We start from the raw sequence: 13,759 nt of genomic DNA on the forward strand, positions 1-13,759 counted from the left end.
GTAATTTTTCTTCATGTTCGAACTCACCGTACATCTTGCCCTCGTCGGAGAGAATAATTTTGCGTCGTCCACAGGGCGGGTATATCGCCAGCGCCTCTTGGAAGCTCTGTTCGATGTCGGGACTCCAGACGCCCTCCGCGTCCGCCGCCGACATGTCCTGCGAAAGCGTCCTCGTCATAAAAAAACGTATAAATCTGTGATTTGATTTAGTGCTTCACTAATATTATATGAGTCCTAGTTTGACCCCTGCTCGGAGACAAATTTTTTTGCGTACCTATTCTAGTAACCTTGAGGGGTTATTCTAGATTCACCAAGCTAGTAGGTGAGCTCACGGGGCTCAAACCGGGGGTGTTGCTAACACTGGCCCTACTAAGAGCAATGCATCGCAGAATCTACCACCGGATCGGGATCGCGACCTACTGAAAAGATCCGGCGAGAAACTCAGTGGGCTACCGGAGACAGTCTCTTTATTTACTTACTATATTTGGCATTAAAATGCTATAGTACCTTGTGTTGTCTTCAATACATTTAAATGTATGATCTATTTAAGGATAGTATTAGTCGTAGCATACTATATCATATCTGCCACATATCTTACATAATTTCTCCGTGATATGTGTAAATGTGGAAACGGTTATCAGGAAGAGATCGCTTTTAGTGATAAGACCGCCCATTCTAGTTTATATACATGTTCATTTTCATTGTAAAGTATGTTTGGGTATGCAATAAAGTATACTCTACTATGTCGTATCAATCATATGTGTGTTCCAACACAGAAAAAAATCCAAGCTGACAAGTGAATATTGACCGCTCTGAGAGTTAATATTCATTTCGAAATAAGTCGAAGATACGCTTTTAATTTGTATATCACTCTAGTACCATTATTCGATTTATTTTATAAGCAATAAAACTAATAATTTAGTTCTGTTGGCAATGTGATTCGGTTTGCATGCGTATAAAAATAGTAGTACAAATCGATAATGCGGCTTCAACGAGACTTAACTGATATGTTTTTGTGTGAGCCTACTTAAAGGTTGTTCCCAAAACGAAACACACTAGAACCGTACATTAAACAGACGTAACTGAACCCGCGGTTTGCTCACTGACGAGTGCGTCATTGTAATTAATAGACTCGCTCGCTATTCTCAAAAGAAAATAAAAATAACACAGTGCCCTCGGCGCGGTCCAATGAGCGATCGAAAACATCATGAATCACAAGTTCCGCGGAACCACTTGTAACGTTGTTTCTGTTTTTATTCTATACTCCGTCAATATTTACGTACGATTTTCTCACTAATGTACCCATATTGTGCTGGGTAGCGGTTAAATGAATTTGCTTTTGTTTCGTACCGATGAAGTTTCCATTGAACTCGAAGTGGTCATGCGTTCCCGTTTGAGGAAATGGCTGCTGCTCAAAGCATTCGAGATTTCGACCTCGTGCCAAGCGTTCAAGTTGTAACGTTTGTAGGCTCTGATGTCCACTGGGCCGTGAATCCAGACGGATTAGACAATCACCTACGACTACGCAATGAACGACAAAATGAAACCTATGTAATAGACAACATGTGTGTAATGACGGGTTTTGATAGCGGAATCACATTTTATTTTGACCCATCATCAGTATTTATTTTACACGAAAAAAAAATTAGTCATAAGCGATATCAAAAATATATTTACAAGTTAATGTCTTGTTTTCTGGTCCTATCCAATAAAGTGCAATAGGTACCTTCGAAACAATTATTAGATACCTATTATATATTGTTTCATTGATGTCATACTACTATATTAATTATCTTTCTTATCTTTTCTCATGAAGGCTCGTCGCCCACTTCAAGGAATTGTAACCGTCAATGTACATTGACAATATCAAGGTAACAACAGCGCCAAACGACAACCGCTATACTATAGAAAAAAAAATGAACTTAGATTGGGCCATGTTCTTTTATTTCTGCCGTGAAGCAGTATTGCGTTTCGGTTTGAAGGGTGGGGCAGCCGTTGTAACTATACTGAGACCCTTGGAACTTATATCTCAAGGTGGGTGGCGCGTTTACGTCGTAGATGTCTATGGGCTCCCGTAACCACTTAACACCAGGTGGGATGTGAGCTCGTCCATCCATCTAAGCAATAAAAAAAAAAAAAAGCTCTTTAATAAGATTGAGATGAGTTGATTTGTACATATTTCCCGGAATCACTGCGTTCATCGACTATAAATTCTACGTTGCTCTGAAATTAACTGTCGTCAATAGTGTTTTCCGAGCGTTACGACATACTAACGAGGTTTGGATAGTTCTCAATGGTAGGCAACGGCTTGGCTTTATGCCGATAACTACTTCCAATCATGAGAGCTGTAAACTCGTGGCAATCAAGAAAAATAACAAATTTTTTTTCAACAAAAAATATTTATTTTGGCATGTCAAATTATTCGACAAGAGATCACCGAAACTTAGTTTACGGTTTGATAATTAAACAAGCGTTAAATGAATTGCATTAATTATTATTACGGCGGCAAACACTCAGATATTTCTTAATAAATAATTACTTCAGTCTTTACAACCTTCATCAAACCAAAATATCAGATAATTCTTTACTTTACTCTATATAGGTATTCAAAATCTAATCAAGTGAACTTCAACTAGAAACTATTTAGACAAAATCTTTAAATTACAAATGGAGTAAGTCATAATTATTTCTAGATATAACGATAAGAAATGGTATCATGATGAAAAAAATTTGTCTATTAATATTTTTCAATATATGTTTCAAAATTTTCGTCTTTAGAGATGATATAATACCGATATGCCACGTGACCTATAGAAAAGGATTCTATGTTAAATTTACAGCTGTTACACTAACTCAAATAAATTACTTATTACCAGTGATGTCTGTGTTTAAATTTTCAACCAACTATAAGAATATTATGTGAATGACGTATATTACCGGCGACGACCTGTAGGTTATTTTTATAGTGACATTAGATAGGAAGACGAGGTTACGGCCCGCTTATTGTTAAAGGATTAGTGGAACCCATAACGCGAATACTACAACTGACTTTGATACGTGGGTGTGTATGTGTTGGAGAGAAAAAGTGCCATGTGCTTAAAAAATATAGAAGAATCGATTTTTTTTTCTTTTTGCTCGGCAATTTAAATTAGCCGGGTGATTGTGGACTTTAATCCTCCCGATCCACTAACGGTACTTTTAAGTACCCCAAGCACCGGTCAACGTTCTCGTCGAACCCGTCGCTTGCGAGTAAATTAACCCACAGACACAACCCACTGAGTTTCTCGCTGCATCTTCTCAGTGGGTCGCGTTTCCGATCCCGTGGTAGATTCTGCGAAGCACTGCTCTTGCTAGGGCTAGTGTTAGCAATAGTTCCGGTTTGAGTCCCGAGAGCTCACCTACACGCTAGAGTAAAGCTGAAATAGCCTCACTGATAGCCAGCATAGGTAGGAAAATAAAGAAAGATACGTGATGTTGAAGTTCTATCTCAACACGCAATGCAAGCCATATCAATCATGAGCAAGGCGGCGGTATATCTGCTACTGTGGGTGCACAATATACCTAGTCAGGTCATAAATTCTGTCACATGTTTAATGTAAAATAATTGAAACAAGTTTATTCATTATGTAACCATTCATATACCAAAATGAACTTAACAAAACATAGATTCTTATGACACTAAAGTTTATTCAAAATGACCTCCGTGATTTTGAATACAGGCCTTCAATCTGCCCAGCCAGTCGTCTATCGCAGCACGAACGAGGTCCATGTCAATATCGGCGGCTGCCTTAATCAAGGATGTCTTGAGTGACTCCAAATTGGGATGAGGCTTTGAGCACGTCTTTTCCTCCAAGTGTTGCCATATCTTGTAATCTAACGGATTCAAATCTGGACTGGAGGAGGGCCAGTCTTCGTGCCGGATGAAGTCGATTTCACGCGCCGCCAGCCAGTCTTGTGTGCTCTTCGCTCTATGAGCTGGCGCCGAATCTTGTTGGAATACCCAGTGCCTGTTATTGAACATAGTATGAGAAACAGGTTCCACAAGGTTCGTCAGGACTGTATTTTGATACATAACTGCATTCGTTTTTACACCTTTCTCACAAAAATGTACCTCTGTTAAGCCCCAATAAGAAACTCCCAACCATACCATGAGCGAGGATGGAAAATGACCTCGTTGGACACGCAGAATACGGTTGCTCGCTTCTTCACTACTGTGTGCGTACACCTTATCATTTTGTTTGTTGTAGCTCTCTTCTACGGTAAAAAATTTTTCATCCGAAAAAAGAATTTCCCGATATTTTTTTCCCGCGTACCGCTTCAACAAAGCGCGGCATCTCTTCAGTCTAAGGTCCATTAGACGAGCATTCAAACGATGTCCTGTTTTTCTTCGATATGCAAGAAGCCCTAAGTCTTCATTTAACACCCTTTTCACCGTGGTTCTGCTTAACCCCATCTGAAGAGCCAACAGTTTCTGCTTACGTTTGGGATTTCTTTGAATTCGCGCCTTCACAGCTTTTATCACTGCTGGAGTCCTAACAGACCGAGGGCGACCACTTCTTGACCTGTCATCTACACTAGAGTCTTCATTGTATCGTTTGATGGTACGATAAACGAATCTTTTGGTTATATTCAAAATTTTCAGTATGTTAAAAATTTGAATTGGCGCGTAACCGCAACGATGCAACGCAATAACTGCAACACGGTCTTCTTTAAGCGTCCACTCCATATTTAAAAATGAGTAAAATTCTAAAAGTATACATTTTTATTTTCATGAACAATTCGAAATTCGAATTCAATAAACTTTTTTGTGGCCAGCATTCTAAAAGAAAAGTTTTTACTGTGTGACAATACTTATGACCTGACTAGTTAGTCTTATCACATTGTATTGTTTTAGATTGAATTTAAATTTCAATGTTGATAATTAAAAAAAAAACGGTTCAAGCCATTTTTAAGCTATAACAGTTTTTATGTCACACATGGTAAGGTTTTATTAGTAAAATGCGAATTTGAATATCGGGCGAAAGTATTCAGAACGTCTAGAATTATAAAGAGAATCAAATGTAAAACATTATCCGACTTACTACAGGATCAAATAAAATTTTCTGGATCCACATTAATTTAAGCTTCATCAATTATCTTGATTACTAAAGCTCTTAGGTTTTTTTGCTGCTTCACGGTAGAAATAGACAGGGTGATGGTACCTACCCACGCGGACTCTCAAGAGGTCCTACCACCAGTAATTACGCAAATTATAATTTTGCGGGTTTGATTTTTATTACACTATGTTATTCCTTCACTGTGGAAGTCAAACGTGAACATTTGTTGAGTACGTATTTCATTATAAAAATTGTTACCCGCCTGGGGTTCGAACACCGGTGCATCGCTTCAACACAAATGCACCGGAGGTCTTATCCTTTAGGCAACGACGACTTTGTTTACCTTCTTTGTGCATTTGTATATTTATTTCATTTACTACTTTATTGTTAAGTAGTAAAAATGCAAAAACTAAGAAATTGTAACTTTATTCTGTGAACTAGGCTGTGTTGTAATTACAACTTAAATTATTGCTTCATTTATGATATTATTGCAAGCTTTTCATCACGACCCCTCATTGGTTTTCTAATGATTGCGATAGATACGTCGAGCATATAATCAAAATCTTTTACCGCATTTATTCTTAGAAAACGATCAAAACCCTTATTACTTCTAGTCTTATTTACGGGATACAATTTATGAGTAAATTGATCATAAACCCATGAATAGTTTATTTTCGATTACCTTCTCATCGTCACTAGCGTCTCCGACATCGAGATGCTTGGCGTCAGCGCCGCCCGATCCATTGGTGTCGGGCGCGCCGGCCGGCGTGCTCCACGGAGACGCAATGGTGCCGGCTGCGAGCGCGCCGCTCGCTGTAACAAAAAAAAAACAACTTATAAAATCTCATTATCTCCCTCTCTATTCTCTCCCTATCCTTATATCCTTATTTTTTTAAAACAAAATATGAGTAATACTTCCACAGCTTTCTGTCACGCAAATATTTTCTATCATTGAGACAAAAGAGCAAAATGAGGTCCAGTACTAACTGAAGAAGTAAATCAGAGGACTTTTTATTTTTTATGGCTTAGGTGTGTGGACGAGTTCATAGCCCACCTGGTTTTAAGTGGTTACTGGAGCCCATAGACATCTACAACGTTAATGCGCCACCCACCTTAGGACATAAGTTCTAAGGTTTCAGTATAGTTAGAGCGGCTGCCCTGCCGATCAAACCGAAACGCATTACTGCTTCACGGCAGAAATAGGCAGGGCGGTGGTATCTACCCGCGCGGACTCACAAGAGGTCCTACCACCACTTTTGGTTTAGATTTCAAATTTTAAATTATAAGTCATAAAAACGGCAAATGCACACATAGTACACGCACAAGACTAATTAATACATGCCTATAAGAAATAATTATTGTTTTTTTTACACATACGTATGTCATCTGATTGGGTTACTTCATTTTGACTTCAAGTACTCTTCAATTGCACCCTATTCAATTGCAATGGCCGCCTAGCAGAAAAGACTTAAATATAACATAAGGCTGGCTGTTCTAATTTTGTTTGTAATATTTTAGTGTACAATAAAATGCTACATTTTAACACGATTTTATTAGCTTGATGTGTATTTACGTCTGTTTTTATGTAACGTAATCTATAAATGTAATTTTCAAAGACTACAAGACATCAGATTAATTTGATAATTTGCACACGCATCAAGGACTGCAATTCTTCAATTCTATTAGACATATTATTATATTGTATTTTTAAGTTAGAATATCTGAGTCATCCTTTTCTGAAAAATGTAATACAATATTATTACACAATTAACATTGAATCATTTTATTTTTATTACGTCAATTTGTGTATTTGCGGTTAAGAGAAGATATTATTTATAGGGCTCACTGCCATAATTATTAATCGAACATAAAATGGATTGAAAATTTCACAAACGTTAGACAGGTCGCATGCTCTTGACAATGAGAAAACATTGTAGTGCTGGCTACGTCTCTGATTAATTTAACCCACTAAGTCTCGCCGGATCTTCTTAGTGAGTTGCGATTCCGATCCGGTGGTAGATTCTACGAGACACTGCTCTTGCTAGGGCAATTCTCTGAGCTCACCTACCCGTCCGCGCATAGCTGAAATAGCCTCTACCAGCGAAAAAAAAAGGGAAAGAAAAATATTTATCCCCATCATTAAAAATTATACTTTATCTATTACTGTTATTACCGCGTCAGTTATGGACATAGGCACGACTAGGCCGCTGCCTACTGCTGAGGATTCAACTTCGTATGAAGAAAGATAAATCTTAGCGAGGCAGGGAGTTCATTCCAGAGCTGGATGGAACATGGCAAAAAGATCCTTGGAGTGTGAATAAGCTCTGCTTCGGTGACGGACGGTGGGATGATAAAATAAAGATGAAGGAAATTATCTCGAGCAATTTCTCGAGGAAAGCGTTCCATACAATGTTGGCCTATATTATTCAAAGTACTGACTGAATAGAAATTATGGCGAAAAGGAATTATTACGTGCAACATGTCAAGATATCGCAATTTTTTATGTTTATAGTTCAATGATTAAAAAGCTCTTAAAATAGTCCCCGAGCTGGAGCCCAAAAACGTTGAAATTCATTAAAAATCTCAAATTAGACATAGAATTCTATTAGAGGTTATTAGTTGGTATATTTGATTTTACACGATCTTTTAGACTTACTTATTAATAAATAAGTAGTATAACTCAATGGCAAGCCGTACTAAGAATTAAAAGTAATCCATTTATTTATCCTGGCCAAGAGCAAACATAATCACTGCATCGGTGATATGCAAATTTTCACGTTAATCGGATTCCCTGGAGTTGGAAAATTATGTTGAATCCGTGACGTGTATAGATAACTGGATTAGATTTCGTAGATAACACATACAGGTCAAGTTAAGAAAAGTATTATAGGTAAGCAGTGTTTTTTGTGAATATTTTATCTTACTGGTGGTAGGACCTCTTGTGAGTCCGCGCGGGTAGGTACCACCACCCCGCCTATTTCTGCCGTGAAGCAGTAACGCGTTTCGGTTTGAAGGGTGGGGCAGCCGTTGTAACTGTAACTATACTGAGACCTTATAACTTGTATCTCAAGGTGGGTGGCGCATTTACGTTGCAGATGTCTATGGGCTCCAGTAACCACTTAACACCGGGTGGGATGAGAGCTCGTCCACCCATTTTAGAAAAAAAAAAAAAAAAAAATTGTTGTGCATATGAATAATTTAAAGTTGAAGAGAAGGAAGAGTGTGTCCGTCGTGAGAATATTTCGCTGTAACTGTCACCCGCCCACATTTTATTTGCGGTGACATCTAGTGCCTTCATGTACATTTTTTTCTTATTCGACAGCAATAACATCATTGCCATATTGGAAATATTTCTAGTTTGAGCAGTTTCGAATGTATTTACTAAATACTGTTTAAGATTTTTAACCGACTTCAAAAAAGGAGGAGGTTCTCAATTCGACTGTATGTTTTTTTTTTTTACTTCATAGCTTTTGACTGGGTGAATCGATTTTGATGATTCTTTTTTTATTAGAAAGCTGACGCTTCCCGTGTGGTCCAATTTAGTCCAATTCTGATAATGGTATCCATGAGAAAATAATATAAGCCTTAAATTTACATTAAGTACGTGCGCGACAAATAGATGAATAACTCAATAACTCTATATCACGCCAACTGATTTCGATGATTATTGTTTTTAGTGTATATTAATTTGTTTTGGAATATCTTTTGAAGTGAAACTTCCTTATCGGCGTTGGAAAAAAATTTACCGTCACATTTTTCGGTTACGCGTCACATTTTTCCGTTACGCGCCATCTTTTTTGTATTCATGTCTATGATAATAAAATCCTTTTGTTTAAACTTTATCTAATTTAACTTTTTTGTATTCATGTCTATGATAATAAAATCCTTTTGTTTAAACTTTATCTAATTTAACTTTATTTAACCAATTTCTAGAAAGTTGCATGTAGATCATTTTTCGAAAAATAAGGCCATAAAGAAGTTTCACTTCTTACGTGTGTACACTAGTACACGCACACATTTTTTTTTTCTATTTGAAGTCGGTTTTTGTTAAAGCATGTCTATTTACATTTATGGATACGTAACCTTTTTAAATGACTCAACATCCTTATTTCAGTGAATCGTACGTCGTTCGGTTAACGTGCGCATTACGAAAGTTAATTAGTGGCAAACGTATCGTTGAACTAATGAAGACTCATTAGCTACTTATTAAGATGCATGTTAAATCACTGATTTTAGTTTGAGTTACGTTTTGTTTACTTTTTAAGCGTCGACGCGTTTAAATATGTACCGTAGCATTTCAGATTTAAGATTTATTTATTTCAATGAGAGAAAAAGCCAATAGGGGTTTTTGACACAATGAAAATTACCCACTAAATTTGCACGAATTATATTAATATAAGGTTCGTTCATATTGTAATGAACGATGTATCTTTTATGTTGATAAAATTTTACAGTAAATTACTGAACCCTATATCAATTTTTAGGATTAAAAAGAGAGAAATTTTAAAACGAAAATACCTTTGCACAATATCCACTAGCGTCATTTGGAGGTTTTGATTATTAAATACTATCTTTAGTAGTTCCCTTGGCTTTGGACGAACTACCGCCCATGTAGTTAGAGTCTCAACAGCACTGAAGTAATGAGAGGATACTTTTATGGGATCTTATGGAATTTAACGAGGATTCGTTACACCAAGACAATGGAAGCAGAAGCAAACAGTGAATACTAAATAGTACTTACTATAGTTTATATATAAAAATGAATTGCTGTTCGTTAGTCTCGCTAAAACCCGAGAACAGCTGGACCGATTTGGCTAATTTTGGTCTTGAATTATTTGTGGGAGTCCAGAGAAGGTTTAACAGGTAGATAAATATGAAAACGCTCGGAATTAAATAAAAATAACAATTTTGCTTTTCCTTTGATGTGTCCCCCGTCGTACGGATTGCTTTTGTTTATTTTAAGTATATTTTATACAAAAGTTTAGGTCTTTTATTTATCGATTGAGGCACTACGAAGTCTGCCGGGTCAGCTAGTAGTTTATAATAATAATAACAGGAAATATACTATCATGACTCCGAAGCGTCCGTGCTTTAAGGGATAATACGCCGTATCAAGTAATTCTATTATTCCGAGGTGTAATTCCAAGTCCTGTAGTAAAAGGACATCCTAAAAGTTGACTGTAAACTTTTTTACTCAACTGTTCTGCTGCATTAGCTTCGTTTGATATTCTCGGTCTCATTTTTCAGATATATTGGAGGGATAAAATTTCAACGATTATAATATAGCCTTTTTTTTTAGTTGTTTGTTCATTAATTTCAACAGACAATTAAAATTCGCAGATAATAATACTGTGAATACGATCAATGCTGCTCCAATTACTAGTCCGTTTACGGGAACAGCTGAACAATCGAGTACGGTGGTAAAACTTTGTAACCGTGTGTACATTATATATTGACGTCATACAGTTTGTTTGTTTACAAGTCGGATGTACACTTTGTAAACTTCCAATCTTGTAGTAGCCACTACGATAACACGTCGACGTTAGCAATAATATAGGTATAATCTTAACGCAAAATGTATAATATCCAAGAATATAGTGTTTGCGGTCGATCTATTTGCTTTAGGCCATAGGATAGCGGTAGGCAGCGGCTTGGCTCTGCCCCTGGCATTGCTGAAGTCCATGGGCGACGGTAACCACTCACCATCAGGTGGGCCGTATGCTCGTCTGCCTACAAGGGCAATAAAAAAAAAAAAAAAAAAATCTTCCACTATAACATGCTCACCGGTCAGTAATCAAAATCACCCGTCTAATAATTTCCCATATTTACTGACGATTAGTTCACAAGGGTAGGTATAGTTCTCCTGCGTATAATATACTCTTAATGCAAAATGTATATCCAATAATATTATTTGTATAAATGTTTGCGGTCGATCTATTTGCATTAGACCATAGGATCTTCCACTATAACATGCTCACCGGTCAGTAATCACCCGTCTAATAATTTCCCATATTTACTGACGATTAGTTCACAAGGGTAGGTATAGTTCTCCTGCGTATAATATACTCTTAATGCAAAATGTATATCCAATAATATTATTTGTATAAATGTTTGCGGTCGATCTATTTGCATTAGACCATAGGATCTTCCACTATAACATCCTCACCGGTCAGTAATCAGAATCGGCCGTCTAATAATTTCCCATATTTACTGACGATTAGCTCACAAGGGTATCGTTCTCCTGCGTCGTTCTGCCGCACAAGTTTTAATGGGCTCGGACTTGAAAGTATTTGTTAAGTTAGATTTGGAACTCGATGACCAATTTTTGTCGCAATATGTGAGGCGACATACCGGTATTTACGGGCTCTGATAAGCATTCGACACCAGGTGGTCAGCGAGCTGGTTTTCTCATCTACGCTAGTATCTAGAATATGTATATTAGCATGAAATTATTATGGAATGTGTAAATTATTATTCCAAAATTTCTTTCTCACAATATTGAGTAATAGTTTCAGTATTAGAATAAAATTGGTTTTGTTACCTAATCTTTGATACATGGAGACCGTCAATGACATAAGCTCTGATTGACGTTCATTAGGAGAAAATTTGTGCGCTGGAGATATCCCTAAATTCTGTATATAAAAATAGTAGATTACTACAAAACATATTTGTATTTTACGTACATACAGTTAATTTATACACCATTCTAACGTGAACATTCTTGAGGAAATCTAGTATCCTCCGCACACAACATAAATCGTGAAAAAGACAAAACTGAAGCCCTGAGAATTCGCATTTTCTTAATACCGAAATAATCTTTGTTCCCAAGATCCGAGTAGCGGGGTCGCAGGCATTCCGGAAATTTTCATATTTACTGTTACAAAATATGCAGGTACGAAATGTTTACAATATAAATATAATATCAAAACGGAGAATTTCTTTATGAAGATCGGTTCGAGTCGAGGGAGGTATGCGCCAACCTTCGCGACTGAAAGTCTACACTTTATAAAACTCATTTTTATTGCACACCCTGTATTTACAAAACCAATCTTGTACAGTGTTTCGTTATTATTTAAGTATTTATTATGAATTTGGTGAAAAAGTAAGGTTTCAGATTTACAATTAGTAATACTGAGGTTTCGGAAACAGTTAATCCAATCGGTACGATTAATATGCCAGCTAAGTAAATTGTGCCTTCGTAATAAGGTGACCCTATAAAACTTGCATACACCCGGTCATGACCTATGCAAGTGTAGTGTTCGCTCACGCGGCCCGCACTGATTTGAAACCCCTTTAAGTCATTTAATCCCATTTTTACAGGGTAGCCGTCGGAGCACCGTGGTTCATGAGGAACGCGGATCTCCACGACGATCTGCAGCTTGAGTATTTTCAGTTGGCATCACTTTGAGAAGGCGGCACGACATGAGAACCCTCTTGTCGTGGCCGCTGATAACTATATAACCGATCCTGCCGACCGAATGGTAAACCGGCGACGTCGCCCTAAGCACGTCATTAAGGATCTTTCCGATCCACTAACGCTGCTTTTAGGTACCTCAAGCACCTGTCACCGGTTTCTAATGGTAAACTCTAAAGTAACTAACCCTTAAACACAGCCCACTGAGGTTCTCGTTGGATCTTCTCAGTGAATCGCGTTTCCGATCCGGTGGTAGATTCTGCGAAGCAATCCTCTTGCTAGGGCTAGTGTTAGCAACGTCCCCAGGTTAGAGCCCCAAGAGCTCACCTACTCGCTCGGCTACGTTGGTATAGCTTTTCAAGACTATCAGTTTAAGCAGAAAAATAACAATAATATGCCGATTAACTTTTAAATCTGCTGATTCCAGTGCTGACGTCCAAGAATGGTTGTAACCAATTTCAGGACATCAGGCATCGTCAGCCTGCAAAGACAATTAGAATTCTAGTTGTGCTCTGAGTACACAGTTGTGTTATGATAATTAAATTCATCAAACAACGAAACTATGCCTAATACTTAAGCAGGTGTAGGCGAAAACAGTAAGTGTGCAATATAAATACATATGTTTAAATGCATCTACAAAGACGCTCACGTGTCTTCCATACCTACAAGCATAAAAGGCTATTTAAAAATAACGTTAATGCACTCTTCAAACAAACAAACTCACAACATTAATTTTATGTTTCTCCTTTAAACAAATACTAGATGATGACCGAGCCTTGCTCGGTTTTTTTTTTTTGATAAAGCCATCTTGTTGTGTCTTTAAAGCGGTTAGTTGCCCTCAATTAAGAAAAATAGTATTTATATTCGCCAATAGATGTCGGGAAGAGTTGATTATTGAAAACACTAATAAAACAACATTTTCTGAAAATAAATCGTAGCTAGATCGATTTATCGCCCCCGAAATCCCCTGTATACAAAATTTTATGAAAATCGTTAGAGCCGTTTCCGAGATTCAGATTATATATATATTAATATACAAGAATTGCTCGTTTAAAGGTATAAGATATATTTTTCAAAATACATACCAAATTTCATTAATTGAATACAACTGTATAAGCGATGCCGCAATTATTACCCAATGACAATATGTCAATTTTTCACACTGGCTACGAATATGGTAACTTGGGCATGTCAGCACGCCCTCCTGTCGCAATGTCTAAGCATTGTTCCGAACGTTGCAAAAGATTTT

The 13,759-nt window shown here is 37.2% G+C and overlaps 1 protein-coding gene across 3 annotated transcripts in view; it reads right to left on the bottom strand.

The window, feature by feature from the left end:
• The window catches only part of LOC101741252 (transcriptional enhancer factor TEF-1), a 97,290-nt gene that overhangs the window by 22,788 nt on the left and 60,743 nt on the right, over positions 1-13,759 (bottom strand). For all 3 annotated transcript variants that reach the window (XM_038015152.2, XM_038015149.2, XM_062671906.1), the window contains exons 2-3: positions 5,779-5,909; positions 28-157 (exon numbers count right to left, since the gene is read on the bottom strand). In XM_038015152.2, coding sequence (XP_037871080.1) covers positions 28-154 — 127 coding nt within the window. In that variant the 5' untranslated portion in view covers positions 155-157; positions 5,779-5,909. The remainder of the gene's footprint in view (positions 1-27; positions 158-5,778; positions 5,910-13,759) is intronic.

Source organism: Bombyx mori, chromosome 13, assembly GCF_030269925.1.
Source record: "Bombyx mori chromosome 13, ASM3026992v2".
Classification (NCBI taxonomy): domain Eukaryota; kingdom Metazoa; phylum Arthropoda; class Insecta; order Lepidoptera; family Bombycidae; genus Bombyx; species Bombyx mori.